The sequence below is a fragment of the Halichoerus grypus genome, chromosome 4 (assembly GCF_964656455.1).
Source record: "Halichoerus grypus chromosome 4, mHalGry1.hap1.1, whole genome shotgun sequence".
Classification (NCBI taxonomy): domain Eukaryota; kingdom Metazoa; phylum Chordata; class Mammalia; order Carnivora; family Phocidae; genus Halichoerus; species Halichoerus grypus.
This window is the reverse complement of record NC_135715.1, coordinates 93,339,596-93,356,937: the sequence shown is the minus strand read 5'-3', so window position 1 is coordinate 93,356,937 and position 17,342 is coordinate 93,339,596. Positions and strand designations below refer to the sequence as shown.

Sequence of the window (17,342 nt, the reverse complement as noted above, 5' to 3'; positions counted from 1 at the left end):
AGACAGACCTCCTGACTCAAACCAGCTCTGCCGGAGGGCACCCTGGGGCCCTGAAGTTTCCCCTCATAGAAGTGTTCCCCGCAGGGGCCCTCAGGTGAGATGTGAACTCGCAGAGAAGGGGCCAGCGGTGGGCTGCTTTGTCAGGTGGGCGCTCGCTCCCTCTCAGTGCTCTGGGAGCAGATGATGCCCAGGGATTCTGGGTAGTGGAAGGGCCCCGGTCACGGTAGGGCAAGCGGGGCAGTCCTGTCTCTCACCTCACCCCCATTCCCAATGCCAGGGAGAGAAATGCTGAAAGGGGACTGGGAGGCCCCCCAGACAGGGATGGAGGGAGGCTCTTCTAGTTGAAAAAGTCTCCCCAAAATGGCAGAAATCTTGCTGCTTACCATTTAGGCTCACTCATCCCGCAAAGAGGTGAGGCCACCTACTACTGTGACCTTTCTTGTTAGGGTGTCCCCCCAAAAGATCTGTTCAAGTCTTAACCCCCTATACCTGGGATCGGGACCTTATTTGGAAATGGGGTCTCTGCAGATGTAAACAAGGTAAGGTGAGGTCCTACCGGATGTAGGGTTGGCCCTAATCCAGTGACGGGGGTCCTTATAAAGGAAAGCAGAGGGAGATTCAGACACAGAAACGCAGACACACAGGAAGAAGTTCACGTGATGATGGAGGCAGAGACTGGGGTGATGTGCCCACAAGCCAAAGAACGCCAACGATTGCCTGAAGCCACCAGAAGTAAGGAGAGCACCCAGGAAAGATTCTTCCCTAGAACGTTCAGAGGAGGCACGGCCATGTGGACACCCTGACTTTGGATTTCTAGCCTCCAGATCTGTGAGGGAATAGATGTTTGAGGTCATCCAGGTTGGAAGAGTTTCGGAATCATCCTCCCGCCTCACCACTGGGGTCACATCTCAAACTCAGCATGCCTACGTCCTTCCCACCTTCCTAGCAGATTTTCCTCATAAGTGGCTCTCATACCTTTCCCTTCCCCTTTACTCATTGTTCCTACAACAACTGTACTTCGTCAAAATGCAAAACGACTCCCCTTTCTGAATATCAAAGTTAAATGCGTTCACTGTAGGAAAATGATTAAATAGGGAGAAGTAGAAAGAAGGGCAAAGCAGCTGCACCACTTGGGTTTACTTCCTTTCAGTCTTTTTTCTGTGACTATTTTAACATTGTTTTTATCTGGCATTGCCCTCCCTGCCCTCCCCCAACTTAGTATAATATTGTATTTTCTTGGACTCTGAAAATTCCTTATAAAATATTTATTTTATAAAATATTTCTTTATAAAATATTTATTTTATGAAATTTCTTTATAAAATATATATTTAAGAGACTGCTTAAGATTCCAGCCTTTGGGGACGCCTGGGTGGCTCAGTCGGTTAAGTGTCTGCCTTCGGCTCAGGTCATGGTCCTGGGGATCCTGGGATCGAGCCCCACATCGGGCTCCCTGCTCGGCAGGGAGCCTGCTTCTCCCACTCCCTCTGTCTGCCCCTCCCCCTGCTTGTGAGTGCGCTCTCTCTGATAAATAAATGAAATCTTTTTTTTTTTTTTTAAAGATTTTATTTATTTATTTGAGAGAGAGAGAATGAGAGAAAGCACGAGAAGGAAGAGGGCAGAGGGAGAAGCAGACCCCCTGCTGAGCAGGGAGCCCGATGTGGGACTCGATCCCGGGACTCCAGGATCATGACCTGAGCCGAAGGCAGTCGCTTAACCAACTGAGCCACCCAGGCGCCCTAAATAAATGAAATCTTAAAAAAAAAAAAAGATTCTAGCCTTTGTCTCCCTGAAGTATTTAACTAATCCCCAATTCTTGGGCATTTAGGTTCTTTCCAGGTTTTTTTGCTGTGATAGAATGATCTTTTAAAACATAAATCTGCTTAAATCCTCTGGCAGTTTCCATGGCCTTCTGGGTATTAAAATTCACCATTCAGCTCTCGAGGCTAGTCATGACCTGATATGTGCTTTCCTCCCTCATCTCCTGGATCGCTCCCAAAGGACCATGGACATCTGGTGTCCTGAGTGCCCCTCTGCCCACCATCACCCATAAGGGACTCGGCTGTTCCCGCCTTCACCTCCACGGCTCAGGAGGTGATCCTCCACCCCCTGTGAGGTTGGGGATCAGGGTAGTTCTCTGCCCTTGCGGGCAGCTGCATCCTCCTTGCTAGTGCTTCGGTCTGTGTCCTGATCCCCGCCTAGTGGGAGGAAGGAAGGACGGACAGAAGGACGGAAGGATGGACAGAAGAAAGGAAGGAAGGACGGACGGAAGGAAGGAAGGAAGGAAGGATGGACTAAACCAGGGGCCTGCAGAGGACAAAGGGAGTGGAACTTCGGACGGAAGGAAGGAGGGACAGACGGAAGGAAGGAAGGGTCTTGGGACTCTGGGGGATGCTCTCCATTCTGATAGAAAGAGATCCAGGGGAACCACCAGTCCTCTCAGATGACCGTCACTCCACGTGACTGTGACACCTGCAGTTGTGCCCGGTGACTATGGGGGCAGATGTCCCCCAGAGTTGAGGGTGCGAATGGCACCGCAACAAGATGGAAGGCCAGCCTTCCTTGATGAAATGTGGAGCAGGGCATCTGGGTCACAGTTCACTCCGCCTCGGGATTTCTTGTGATGTCCCTGACTGTTTAAGTCACTATTAATTCTCGCCAGGGCGTCCTGACAGAGCTTTCCTCCTTCCCTCCACGGTCCTGGGCCAGCCTGAGCTGCCGTGGGCAGGCCCCATTCACGCTCCAGCACTGCCCCACTCCCCTCTCCTGGGCCTGCCCTCCTGAGGCCCTGCTGGGCACCGCTGTCACTCCCCTGGACACTCTCAGGCCTTGGGTGACCGGCCATGTCTCGTTTGCGGTGAGCGCGCTGCACTTGGTACACAGGTGCTCGGGAAATGTGAGCTGAGTGAATGTTGGGCTTGGTCCCCTGCCTTTAGGCCTTTTGGGCTTAGTGTGCGCTATGGACTGAATCATTTGGGGGGCCCCCACCCCCCAAACTCATACACTGAAGCCCTACGTCCCAATGTGATAATATTCGGGGGTGGGGTCTTTATTAGGTTATTAGGCTCTGATGAGGTCATGAGGGTAGTGTCCTTATAGGAAGAGACAGGAGGGCCTTACTTCCTCTCTCTCTCCACCATGTGAGGACACAGCAAGAAGGTAGCCATCTGCAAGCTGCGAAGAGAGTCCTCACCAGAATCTGATCATGCTGCTCCCTGGTTGGACTTCCAGCCTCCAGAACTACAAGAAATACAACTGTGTTAGGCCATCCAGTTTCTGGTGTTTTGTTATGGCAGCCTGAGCTAAGACTGTGTTTTTGGCCGTGGCCAACTGTTGCTTGACCTTTGGGGTGTGGGAGCATGCTGTCCTTCTCAGGGTGGAGCCTGCACCCTCTTCCTTTCTGGCCTCTCCCTCCCATGGACCCGGGCGGCTGTCCCAGGCCACCAGTGGAGGACCCGATGGCCCCCATGGCCTGCTCTGAAATGGCCCTTTCCCCCCTGCTAAGGGTCCTCCACGGGGGTGTATGGATAGACAGGGCCTCAGGGACATCTCAGGCCAGGCTCCTTCTCCCCACTCATGACTTCTGCCTGAAGCCTCTTGGGAGGACTGTGACCATCAGAGACACTCCCAGACAGGACATTCTGGCCCTGTCTGGACTCCTGAGGACTGGGCCTGGGCCAAGGTGGCCACAGCCCTGATCCCCCAGCTCTTGGGTGTGTGCCTAATGTTGTTAGAGTCCCTGTGAGTCACAGTGAGCACCCCCGGACTGGGGCAGAGCCTGGCTTGGTCCTCAAGGTGAGCCAGGAGGCCAGGCTCAGGTATCTTATGCAAAGGGACAAGAATCTGTCAGGGACCAAGGACAGAGTGGAAGGCTAAGTGGAGGTGGACTGAGAGAAGGACAAGCCAGGCCTTGAGTAGAGAAAGGAGCCTTAAGCAATGTTCAAATGATCAGGACAGCAAGCCCCCCTCCCCACCAACATGTCATTGAACATGCTGCCCAGTGGGAAGGGGGGGGACAGGGCAACCTGAGGGGCAGGTCAGGGGCAGCCCTGGATGGACATCGGCACTGGCCTGGGGCAACCAAGAGTAGGGGGCCCAGACTTTGTTCTCATTGTCTGCTGGTTACCCAGTGCGCGTGGGGGAGGAAGGTGGGGGCTGGCTTCCTGGAAAGGTCTCAGGCTGGTGGGCAAGTCTTTGAACTTCCCACCCTACTCAGTGCCCCTGGTTAAAGCCTGGAAGGGCAAGGTCAAAATGACAGGGCGGCTGTAAGGAGTGGAACTTCTGCCGCATGTGGCTGGTCACGTTCCAGCTCCAGGAGTGGCTCGGGCCAAGGGGAGGCGGGCCATGGCGTGGAGAAGAGGAAGGAGGGCTGCTGTCACTCATGGGAGGGATGGGGGAGGCACCTGTCCAGGAGGGCAGGGGTAGGGGTTTGGGCGGGGCAAGAGCTGGGATGGACGCGGGGCCCAAGATTCTGCACAGGAGTGTTGCTCATGTCCCAGGAGAGAGCTCCAGGCCCCAGGGGGGCTGTGGCTGAGGCCTGGTGCAGGGGGAGAGGCGGGACACACAGACACAGGGGAGGGAGGAGACAGGGGCTGTGGGGAGCAGAGAGCTGAGCTGCGGTGGAGAAAGGCTTCAAAACCCACTTCCCCTGCCCTGCCCTTCCGCTAGCTGTTGAACAAACAGGACATCCTGCAAATGCGGACAGAAGGTGGCCTGTGAACCCTGGCGGGTGGCTGTCCATCCCCATTTCCTCCTGGAGGTCAGATTCAAGCACCCTAGCCAACACGACTGCCCTTTGGAAGGACTATCGAGGGCAAATGGCGTCGCTGCCACAAAATGGAGAGAGGCTTGTGGCCAGAATCTGGGCGGTCCCCTAGGCTCCTCTTAGTTCTCGTGAAATGAAAGCCACCAGCAGGACCAGCAAAGGTCTCTGGCGCTGCAGGGGCAAACGTGAATTACCGCACTGCGCTAAGTAACCCAACTAAACCAGGGGCCTGCAGAGGACAAAGGGAGTGTGGAGAGTCGCAGAGGGGAGAAGCCATCCTGTGATCTGTTGCAGAAAGGACAGCATCTGGGGCCTCCTGGGTGGTGGCTCAGTTTGTTAAGTGTGACTCTCAATTTCGGCTCAGGTCGTGATCTCAGGGATGTGAGATCGAGCCCCGCATCTGGCTCTGAGCTCAGCGTGGAGTCTGCTTGAGATTCTCTCTCTCCCTCTCCCTCTGCACCTCCCCCTGCTCTCTCTAAAATTTTTTTTTTTTAAAAGACAGTGTCTGTTATTTTGCAACCGTGCTATGTCATACCGATTTTAATGTATTACACCCAGTTTCCTCTCTTTCCCCCACCGTAACATAGGGTGGCTGTTCTCAAAGTCTGTGGTCATAGACCCCCTTTCACACTCTTAAAAATGGTTGAGGACCCCAAGGAGCTTTGGTTTAAGTGAGTTATATCAACATTTAGCATGGAAGAAATTAAAGCCAGTAGCTTTTAAAAATAGTAACTCATGTAAAAACAATAAATCCATTATGTTAACTTCCTTTAATGAAAAATAACCGTATTTTCCAAGACAAAAAAAAAAAAAAGTGGCTGCGCAGAGGAGTGATACTGATTTTGCATTTTGCAAACCTTTCTGGTCTGGCTGCGCAGAAGGAAGGCAACTGCCCTCCCGTGTCTGTCCTGCACCCCGTCTGTGGCCGCTTGGTGGGAGACAGGAGGAGAATGGGCTTCTCCCAGAGGTGCGGTTGGCAAAGGGGGGGCCCTGTCGTGGTCGTTAAGTTCAATCCACACCTTCTAGAATAGATGGGAACATGACAAACCAGAGGAGGGCGAGACACCTCCAAGGATGCTGGATTGCGGGTTGGATGAAGTGATGGGTGAAGCAGCCGGGGATCGGGATCGGGGTTGGGGATCACCTCTCTTCTCCCTGGGGAAGGAGCCCCTGCCTTGCTGGGGGCACAGGCGGAGCAGGCTAGATGGGGCTGGTAGCTCTGACGTGTAGGCATGGGGGAAGCTGTATGTCAGACCGCCGAGGGCTTGGAGCACTTTGGTCCTCATCCTTCGTGACCCAGCATCTGAGCGCCCTTCCTTTTTAGGCAAACCCTCTACTGAGTGGGTTCTGGCAGAGGCCTCCCTCCTACTAAAGCTAAAGGCCAGAGAGTCTCTGGAGAGGAAAGCAATCATCTCCCTCCTGGCAGAGACAGCTGAGGATTACTTGTGGCCGAGGGTGGGGGGGGGTGCTGGTGGCATGTGCTATGTTTGGTGGCAGTGTCAGGTGGCCAAGTGGGCCCCGTGATGCACCCCGGCCTGGGTTTGGGGCAGCACAGCTTCCCTTGACCCCCGTGCACCCACTGGATCCCAGGCCTCCAGTCAGCACGGAACTACCCTTTGCTCCTGACAGTTCCGTGTGTGGAGTCCATCCTGTCGCCTTCTGCCACCCAGAACCCAGGGGCAGGCAGACAGGAGGGCCCGCCTCTTCTATCTCGGTGCGGCCAAGGCCCCTCTAGACTCTGCTTCTTCCGAGCCGGGAAGCATCCTGCAGAAACCTCCATTCCCAAGCATCCTGCAGAAACCACCGCCCCGGGGCGTCCTCCGAGGACAGCGAGGTTGCAGAACCGCCCCGGGTGGGGCCTCCAGGGCCTCGCCCTAGTCTGCGGAGGGGTCTAGGCGCAGGGTCTTCCTCGTGTCCCCTCAAATGCCTTGTCGCCCCCTCTCCAAACAGATTTCCTCATTTTTATTAGAAACAATGAACTTTTGGAAAATCACAGTTTGTTTGTAAAACAGCGGAGGACAATCATTCACGATCTACTACAGATGTCGTGATTCCTTTCCAGTCTTTAGAACTATGTTGCGACATGGGTGCAGCCTGTCGTGGTTCCCTGGGCGTGTGCGGGCCCACCCCGCCGAGGGCCTGGCTTGGCTCTGTGCTTCGGCCACGGAACCTGTACCCCCCCACATTCACCACGGGGGGCCGGGGGCCGTGTGGTGCTGGCGGGGGCTTGGCCTGGCCTCGTGTGCGTCTGCCGGGGAAAGAAGAACGTGCCCCAGGAACCACTACTCCTTCGCCGGGGACCCAGGACAGAACCCGGGCGCGCGGTGGAGCCGACACCCGCATCAGACCCACAGCCTGCACCGTCACCCCCGCAGCGGACTCGTGGCCCGGGGCGCGGGGTCTGTACTCGGAAGCCGCGGACATTTCTGAGCAAAGGCGAATCCATCATCCGACAGGAGAAACTGCAGTTACAGAATTTGACACGTGCGACATACTGGGGAGAGTCCGCGTTACAAAAGGCAACTGGTTAGTCCACAGGCACAGCAGAGAGATTGTGTTTTACAGACTGGCACTCCACACCTTGTCACTCCCGCTGTTATCTAATGCTTTTGACGCCAGCACGACAGGGGATGGCCCACCTGGGGGAGAAAGCTGATCGCTTTCAGACCCTGGCTCTCTTAACGCCGGGGGGCTGGGTGAGCGCTGGAAGGACCCATCGCGGTGGGGAGGGACTGCACCCCATGTCGAGAAGCCCCTAGCCTGAAACTGTAGGCAGGAGGGGCTGGGATCCCCCAAGCCCTACCCTGGATTCCTCCAGCAACCTGTGCCTCCACTCCCAAATCTTACTCAAGTGCAAGTCAGTGTCTTTGGGATATTGTCTGGGAGTGGAGATGTGATCAGGGGCTCTAGGCTCCTGAAAACAAAGAGGGGCCTGAAGTTCTGGGTGGCATTTTGCATATCCCGCTCTTGGCTTTTCCCTCCCACAGGCAGGCTGCTGTGATGAGCCCTATCTTCTCGTGGCCACTTTCGATTGTGTACTTCGTGAGTGTGGGGAGGGATGGCATTTGAATCACGGCTGGCTCAGAGTAGGTCCTCGATAAATATTTGAGAAACGAATGAATCCTTGTTGACGAAATGTTACTGCTGCCCAGGGCTGCTTCCCACATTCCGAGAGCTGGTGTAAACGGAGAGTGCGTGCGTGTGTGTGTGTGTGTGTGTGTGTGTGAGAGAGAGAGAGAGAGAGAGAGAGAGAGACAGCGAGAGAGCTTGGCACAGTCCAGGGGACTGAATTGAGCTGTGGCGTCCTCAGGCTTTCAAGGAGCCAGGCTCCCAGGACTAGCTTTTGTTGCTGGCATGGCCCCTCGCTGGGTAAATCAAGCTATTGACTTGCAATACTCGACTAGCAATTTGGATCATTTTTACTAAGTTGCTAATGATAAAATGGATTCCCTTTCCTTTTCTCCAGTAATAATATCACTACACTTTTCTATTTCAATCTCCTTTTGAAAGTATTTATTTGTTCAGTCAGAAGAACATTATTCTCCCAGAATTTGGTTTTTGCTTTTCTGATTCCCTGGTGTACCACTAGTACCTAAATAAGTACCCAGGACTTACTTTACAAATAACGTCTTCTTGCCCTGTTGCTGACAGATCAAAAAGTTTGGACCTTAAAATAATACCTGATCCTGTTGGCCGTGTTTTGGTTAAGGCTACTCTTTCCAGCATTCTGATAACAAGTAACATTTTTTTTTATTATAGCCAAGTAAATTCTAAGACTCTCAGCAATGAACAAATCACTTGTTGCTTATTTTGGTTGTTCCTGAAGACAGGTTACTACCTGTGTTGGAAAATTAGAAGGTGCTAAATTAACAGTATCGCTTTATGGCCTGGTATCACACCGGAGCATGTCACCTGTTCCCAAAGGATGGTGGCTCCTCCCTCTACTAACAGAGACCTTAAAACTGTGTAGACTGAGTTGTCTAACACCTGAATATTAAAAGCCATGGGATTTTCGATCCCTATATTCATGCTGGTACTTTGAGAAGATCCTATACTGGGTACATATTAATGTTTTAAGCAATCTTTAAGGACAGCTGCAACAGACATATATCTTCATACAGAAACTTAAAAAAATACTGTCACGTAATACATTGTAATGCACAGAACTAGAATTCAACAAAATACGTTGCTAAAATATTCATATAAATATCATATATGCATGGATTCATTTCATTAGAAAAAGTCACCTTTTATGATATTAAAGACCAGTATCAGGAAAGCCCAAAGAAAAACTATTTTAACAGGAGGAACACTAAAAATAACAACTCTAAGGCTTATAAACAAGTGGAGGGAAAGAGAATTCTTTACATTTGCTATCATGTCACAACAGGTACAATCTGAAATACAACTATAGACTAGCAGTGTATAAAAATACTTTGAAACAATACTTTCGATAGTCACGGTACCATTAAAAACAAAACAAAACCCAGTTGTGTATTTATTTCGTTTGAGGACCTACTATTCAACTGACTGCTCCCAAGCTAGCTTTTAAAGCATTAGCCTGGAATGCAAGTTCTCTCACACATATACACCACACACACCCCACACGCACACACGCATGCGCACACATACACAGAGCCATGTATTAAAATAACCTACATCTATGGTGCATACTGAGGAGTGACTGACAGGCATCAATCTCAAACAAGGCATGAGATGATGGTGTTTGGGGCCTATTTTCAGTTCCAAGTTTGGGATGGATGAACACAGAGGCAAAAGTAAGGTGGATTTTGCATGTGTATATGGTGCCCGATCCACAGATGGGTGCTCCCCAGAAGAGTTTAATCCGGCATATCAATATTTAACTTGGGAGGCGGGGGAACATATTTCCCAGGACTCTGGGTTATAACTACCCTGGCCTTCTTTCCAAACATCGGAGCAATTTTAGGAGCATCTGGAACTGAGGTTTCTTCAGCATCTTCACTGTCTTCATGATGTAGATCATAGGAAATGTTCCCATATTCTCTTAAAAATGGGAAAATTTCAAGCAGAAACTGACAGAAATCTCTGCGAATACCAAACCACCAATGGTTGCCTCCTTTTCGCCTAAATGTCGTGGCCATTAGAGTTATTAGTGAAAGCCAAAGGGGGACAAATATGGAGATGTAAGAGAATGTATTGTGGCCATCTAATCTGTGAACCAGCAGAACCTCAAAAGTGAGCAGGGGCACGACAATCGTTATCCAGCTGATGGCCATGGTCACATGCGTCCTCCGCTGTTCCGCAACCACATCCAAGGAGCGCAGGAACAGGAGGGACCAGACGATGTAATAGAGGACGACTAGGCAGAGGAACGACATGAGAATCCACAGAGGCACGAACACCACCAGCCACGGCCAGTGGATAATCCTGTCCAGCCTCAGGGCGATGAAGATGAACTGCAGGATGTTGACAGAGCACAGGATCTCCAGCTCTAGCGACCTATCGTGTCGGAAGCCCCAGACGCAGGCGGCCACGGACACTGGGGATACGAAGAAAAGTGGCATGAAGACGAGCAGCCAGAAGTGGGTCCCCCTCTCCACCCTGTCGCAGACCAGGACTTCGAACATGAGCAGCAGCAGGTGGATGGCCACGGCGATCAACATGGCTTTGAACTCCACGCAGGCCTCCCCCTCGGTGCGGTATCGAGGGTTGCGGGCCCAAACGGCCGCGCCCACCGAGGCGCCGGCGATGACCAGCAGCTTCCACAGCCATATGGGGGCGAAGACGGCCCAGTAGCTCCACTGGATGATGCCGTCCAGGCGGAGGGGCAGCAGCACCGAGAAGAGCAGCAGGCTGGCGTAGATGAGGAACTTACTCGGGTTGAAGTCCTGGAACAGGCCCCTGGGGTTCATGGCGAAGCCGCCGCCAGCCCACCGGGCCCGCTGCTCCGCCCGACTCGGCGGGCGCCGCGTCTCCGCCGCTTCCCGGGCCCGCCGCCTCCCCGGCCGGCCTGCCGCAGGTCTAGGTGGGCAGCGGCCGGGGCGGACCCGGAGGAGGTTCCGACCCGCGGCGCCGAGTGGCCGGAACACGTGCGCGCGCGGTCACGTGGCCCGGCCGGAAGCGCGGCGGGGGGGTGGGAGTGCGCGTGCGCGCCCGAGCTCTGCCCGCTACCCGAGGGCCCCGGGCGGCGCGGCGTCTAGGAGCGTGGCGCTGCCTCGGCCCCGCCGCCCGCCTTCATTCCGTACCCATCCGGAAAGCGGCTCCTGCGTGTGGCGCCGGGAGGGACGGGGCCCGGCGCGCCGCTGACACCCCGGCGGCCGGTTGGCTGACTTCGGGCGGACGCTTCCTGCCGGCGCCGGCAGCGGGAAGGCGGGAGTGAGCTCACATCCTCCCGGCCGGCCCAGGGGCCGGGCCCGGGGCGGGGCCAGGGGCGGGGCCGGGGCGGGGCCCGTCGGGGGGCCTCCCCTCGCCGGCAACTGGCGCCGGGGCTGGGGCACCGTCGTGAGGTCGGGCACTGGCCGCGCGCAGGGGCAACGGCGTGGGCACGAGCGAAGGCGCGTGGCCGGGCGGGTGTGGGAGTTTGGGAGCGACGGGGTGGGTGCGGGTAGCCACGAATGCGCAGGGCGGGGCGTGCCTGTGTGGAGACGTGAGTGCGCTTGGTGTGTGTGCAGTGAGGCGGTGGGTTTACCCTGTGCCGACGACGGGGGGCCCGCGCGGGGTGGGGTGGGGGCCTCTGCCTGGAACAGATGACCTCCAGGGCTGGACTCTGTAATGCGGGTTCTCAGGCTGCCTGTGGAATGGTTGAGGCACAGTGCCTAGGCGGCGGCGGTGCCCACCGCCCTCATACCGCCCCTTTCACCCCAGAGGTGGAGGGCAGGTGCTGGGGAGGGTGTTAGGTCCCTGTGGGGCCCCCAGGCAAAGTCCCTGGGAGCAGGTGCTTACTGCCCCAGGTCACCTGGCAGGTTCGGAGCAGAGAATGAAACTCAGATTCAGGGCTCTCGACTTTTAAGTCCCGAATCCTCAGTTTTACTTATTTGGCCCTGCCTAAATCTGAGTCTCACAGAGCGGTGTTGGGAAACGGGCACTGGACCAGAGAGGTCAAGAAATTTGGGTTCTAGTCTAGGCTCTGCCACCCACCAGCTGAGAGACCTCAGCAGATTCACCCCGGTCTATCTCGGCCTCAATTTCCTGGGCTGTTAGTAGTTTCCAAGGGCCAGCCCTGTTGCAGCAGGTCTGTGATTTGGAGCACTCCCCTCTCTCTTGCCCACTTGACAGACCCTGGAGTACTCCTCCCTCTCTTCTCCACTCATCCCCCTGCCCAGCTGAGCCCCGGCTGCTTATCCTTCCTGTCTTTCAGACCCCCACCCGTCCCACGCAGTCCATCCCCTGCAATGGGAATGGAATGTCGACGCTCAAGTGTCGACACTCAAGTACTGGGTTCTGAGGGGAAGGTCATCAGAAGAACATGCCTAGTGTCAGTCAGGGTCTCTGTAGGGTAACAAGGAAGGGCTTCCCGAGAGAGGTAGGGGCCACAGTCCAGATGCAGGAGCTGGCTTTTCCAGGTCAGCATTAACGGGATACTCCTGAAGCATGGTGCGATGTGGATAATCCTAGCCCTCAGAGATCTCCCTATAACTTCACCAGCTCCCACCTCAGCTAGGGGCAATCGGGTGGTCCTGGGGGAGGGACTCCCAACCAAGTGAGCCCTCCCAGTCCTCCTAGATGTGTCTTCAGGGCCCCTGGTTTCTAAAGAACCCCTCAGAGTCATTGTGGGGGGGATGTTAGCTAAGTGGGCCTCTAGCCTTTGTCCCATCCAGAGTTGCTCTACTGTTTCTTACCTTGGTTTTTCTTTTACCATTTCCTTTCAAGAAGGGATTTGCTGGTTAAAACAATTTAAAATTCAAAACCTTTGTTCCCATCCAACTCTGAAATGGGCTAAGAAAAACATGGAGGGTTGTTTTGAGGATCAGATGAATCAATACATGGAAAGCACTTTGCATTTAAAGAAATGTGAGCTATTAATATTACCACACTGGGGAGTGTAAAGCCTGAAGAGGGGAGGGCTTGCTAGACCCACGTCCCCTATACTTTGTTAGAGCAGTCAGAAATCCTCCCCAGCTCCTCCCTGTAGCTAGATGACCTCAGGGCCTCTGGTGCCAGCTCTGTGGTGAAGACAGGAGTTTGGAGGGTGTTTTCCCATCTCTAGAGCTCCTCCTTTAGGACAAGCGCCTGGTTCTCATCCAGGAAGGCAGTTTTGAGGTGGCCGGTCACCGCACCGTGTGCTGCTGCTGCCCCATTCCTGGAGGACGTCAGAGCCTGCTTCCAGCTCTGTGCCAAAGCCGCAGGTGGGGACCTGCTGCGTGCCGTCCCCTCAGCTGGCTTTCCTGGGCGCTCAGGCCTGGACTCCCAGTGCTGCGCATTGGACACCCCTGCTGTTTTCTCTGATGCGCTCAGTCTCTCAGGGCCTTGCCCTTTATGTTAACCTTGAAAACTAACATGGATTGTTATGTGCCAGGTACTGATGACATAGCCACCCGTGAGGCCGGTACACTAAGTGTGCATTCATTCATTTACAGAGGGCACATGGGTGCTCTAGTCCACCAGCTCAGCCAGCCTATCCCGAGGCAGGGTGAATAGAGTCCTGAGATGTGTCCCCTCCCCCCAAAGTCTCCCCCCCCCCCAGCTTAGCATCCTCAGTCCATCTTCCCTTTTTGACCTCAGGGCCCTCCTGAGCTTGCCCTGGCCCACCTGCTGGCCAAGTCCCTTTCCTGTGGTCTACCACATCCCCTGTCTGCCGAATGGGCCATGCATGATCTCTGCATCCCGCGGCCGTGCTGTTCTCTTCTCAGGGTGGCCCACCCCTACCTAACTTCCTTCTTTCCTGACCACCAAGACCCAAGGCAGCTTCAGGCCTTGGGAAACTTTGTTGACCCCTGGGGGACTGGTGACCCTTCTCTGACCTCCCACAGCATCAGGGACTTTGTTCCTGTCACAGGACTCATTTCACTGGCTTGAGGCTGTTGGGCCATCTTTCCCCTCGTGAGATTTGAGTTCCAGAAACCCAGCCAGTGCTTAGGCCATAGCACAGGCTTGAGAAATGCTGGTCGAGTGAATGAGTGAATAATTTGGCCCTACTGGTGACCGTGACTGGCCCAGATCTGGTGGTTCCCTTCCTCCCTCTCCTCGGAGCAGTGTGGAGCCGACACCCGGAGCCTGCCCGCACCCCAGGCCCTGTGCCGGCCCCTCCTGGGCCTGGGTGGTCCGTCCTCAGCTCATGAATTAGTCATTCATTTCCAATGCTGTCATAACAAGTTGCCACAAACTTAGCAGCTTAAAAAAATGCCCATTTCTTATCCCCCAGTTTCTGTAAGTCAGAAGTCGGGGCATAGGGCGGCTCGGCTGGCCCTGCTGGGGTCTCTCAAGACCCAAATCAGGGTGTCAGCCGGGCGGCATTCCCTTCTGGAGGCTCTGCTGGTGAATTTGCCTCCGAGTTCATTAGGCTCGTTGGCAGAATTTGTTCCTGTGGAGTTGTGGGACTGAGGCTCCCGTGTCCTCGCTAGCTGTGGGCCGGGGACATTGTCCGCCACCCGCATTTCCCGGCATGTGGCCCCCTTCAAAGCCTCCCATGGTGAATGGAGTTCTCAGGCTTTCTGGTCTCTGACCGTTCGGCTGCATCTCTCTTCTGCCTCCCTTTTCTGTTTTTGAGGGCTCACGTGATGACATTGGGCGCCACCAATAAGCCGGGATAATCTCTCTATTTTAAGGTCAACCTAGTAGTAAACTTGATTCCATTGGCAAAGTCCCTTTACAGCAGCACTTCGATTAGTGTTTGCATGAGCAGAGGACCCACGGGAAAGCTGGGGCATCTTTATTTTTTCATTTTTTTATTTTTTAATTTTTTTTAAAAGTAGGCTCCACGCCCCACGTGGGGCTTGAACTCCCGACCCTGAGATCAAGAGTCGCATGCTCTACTGACGGAGCCAGCCAGGGGCATCTTTAGAATTCCATTCAGGCCCAGTGTGGCTCTTCCTTCTCCGAGCTCCGTGAGGGGCCACTGCTCTGGGAGAGCCACAGGGAGCCTTTGCCCGAGTGCCCTCCACACACAGACCAGGGGGACAACGCTGGGTTCCCGGGTTGCCCTTGGCGACACCTGGGTATGCTCCCTGTCCCACTGGGCCAGTCCCTCTGAGCAGCTAGAACCCGGGTAGGATTCAGGATTCAGCCATGGTCCCCTGGCCCTTTGCTGAATGTCCTCTGAGTGGCAGCTTAGGGCAGGGGGATGACCTTTACAGAAAGCCCAGGGGCATTTCACTTTCAGGCCCCTTTGTGAGTTTGCTGCACGGGAAAGTCACGGATCACCTGGCCCTTTGTGTCTGCCTCAGCGCCTGCCATCAGCCCTTGGCCCTCAGTCCTTAAATGCAGCAGGCTCTCACCTCTGCCTGCAGTAGCCTTCTGCCCCCCCTTTTGGCTCCCCTACTGGCAACACACACGCGCACACACACTCTCTGCGTGCTAGTGGGCTAGGGGCACGGACTCCAGAATCCCTCGGGCCAACGCAGGAGTTCTCGCTCGGCCGTCTCCAAGCTCTGTGACCTTGACAACTAATCGAGCCTCTGGCCCCCATCTGTGAAATGGCGATAACCTCACCACTTGGTGAAGACAGAAGGAAACAATGTACAAAAACCCAGAATATGCTCAGTTCCTGCCCCCCGTTGGTGGCTACTGTTCCTGCCTGGGCAGCAGATGCAGCGAGCCTCCTTTGGCCTGTTTCCCCTGCTGCGCGGTCGCTCCCACACCGGGGCATCGTGATCCCCCGCTCATCCGGCTGTCCCAGGTGCACTGTGCCTCTCCCAAGGGCAGGCACCCATCTCTCATCTCTGGATCTGCAGCGTCCAGCACGGGCCCGCACAGAGTAAATGTATCGGGAAAGCACAGGCGGCCAGGAAGGTTGGAGCTGATGCAGCATCTTTTCCCCTGGCTGAGCGTGGAGCAAGGTCAGCTCTGTGCGACAAAGCAGCTTGTCTAAAGCCACTGGATGTTGGCTTTGCAGGGAGGTGTCGCTGGGCTCTCACGAGGACCTCCTGGAGCATGCCAGCCCCTCGTGCCTGCACTGGGCTCAGTATTTCAAAGCACTGTGTCATCCGAAGCTGACTTTGAGGGGCTGTGGCGGCAAAGGCACTCACCTCATTTCGCAGGTGGGGAAACTGAGGCCCAGCACTCTGACTACAGTTCTCTGCTGAGCCCTGCCGTTGGTCCAGCTGGTATCCTGGCCCTGTTCATCAGCTCAGTCTGATGAGTGGCCCCACTGAAGAGACTGCAGACTCTGGTTGGGACCCCTTGAGACTTAGCAACTATTCCTTAATTCCTATATTCATTTAACGCGTATGTTTCAGGCATCTGCCCCATGATCCAAGCCCCATCCTGACATGGGAGGCAGCGTGAGCAGTTCCTACAGCTTCTCCCATGCTGACCCCTTCTCAGTTCAGGTGTCACCTCCGAGGTGCCCTCCCTGACCACCTCACCTAAAGTCACCCCCTCCCTACTTCTATCACCCCGATTTATTTCTCTTCTGTTTCCTCTATGGTCACTAAACACACAGTTTCTTTAGGAAAATCGGGGAAATGTAGTCATTTAAAGAAAAAAAAGTTCTAGTGTTACAACTACAGAAAACCACAGTTAACATTTTAGTGTATTTCCTTCCAGTTGGTCATCTCTGCAAAGACATATCATTGCCCACAGGCCATTTTATTCTGCTTTTTGTTTAACATCAATTCTAAGACTGGCCTATCTTCACATTCTAACATCTCTGGATCTTGCACCACACAACGGATGGTTTTCCAGGCGCCGTCAGCCTCTTGCAGTTCACCTCTTCCAAAGTGGGTTCGTATTGCTTCTGACAGTCTCCTGGGGGCACGGCCAACTTGAGCAGACTTTACATTAAATTTAAATTTTCAGCTTTCGCTGGGGGTGTTTGGAGACCGTGTCTGTAGTGCAAATTCAGACTCCAACCTGTATGGGTACGGGCTTCTTCACATTCTCAAGGGCGATTTTGTTTCCTCCCTGCACCCAGGGCAAGGATGAGACATACTTTCTGCCCGGAAAGGGCTGTTTTTCATCCCCCATGCATTTAGGGAATAGTCCCTTGGGGTCCTAGCTACTTAGATGCCCCTTGTTAGATAACCCATCCTGGGTATTTTTTCTTCCTTCCTGATACATGAAATCGTGGCATGTCTTATAATCAATGGTGTCTTAAATGTGATGATATGCCATCACTAGAAACGTTCCTCAGATGACCATTAATGCATTGTGAGCATCTTTTTTTTTTTTAAGATTTTATTTAGTTATTAGAGAGAGAGAGAGAACGCCCAAGCAGGGGGAGGGGCAGGCAGAGGCAGAGGGAGAAGCAGGCTTCCCGCCAAGCAGGAGCCCCATGCGGGACTCGATCCAGGACCCCGGGATCATGACCTGAGCCAAAGGCAGACGCTTAACCGACTGAGCCACCCAGGCGCCCCTGTGAGCCTCTTTTGAACAGCTCTGCAATATTACATCAGTGTTGTCCAGTATTCCCCTCGCCCATTCCTTCACTGCATCCTGGGG

General features: G+C 54.3%; 1 protein-coding gene across 1 annotated transcript; it reads right to left on the bottom strand.

Annotated features, from left to right (window-relative positions):
* Positions 1 to 5,514: 5,514 nt before the first annotated feature.
* TMEM185B (transmembrane protein 185B) lies at positions 5,515 to 11,116 on the bottom strand. The gene has a single exon (XM_036079627.2). It carries the CDS (start codon positions 10,655 to 10,657, stop codon positions 9,605 to 9,607), a length of 1,053 nt encoding a protein of 350 aa, XP_035935520.1. The 5' UTR covers positions 10,658 to 11,116; the 3' UTR covers positions 5,515 to 9,604.
* Positions 11,117 to 17,342: the final 6,226 nt, after the last annotated feature.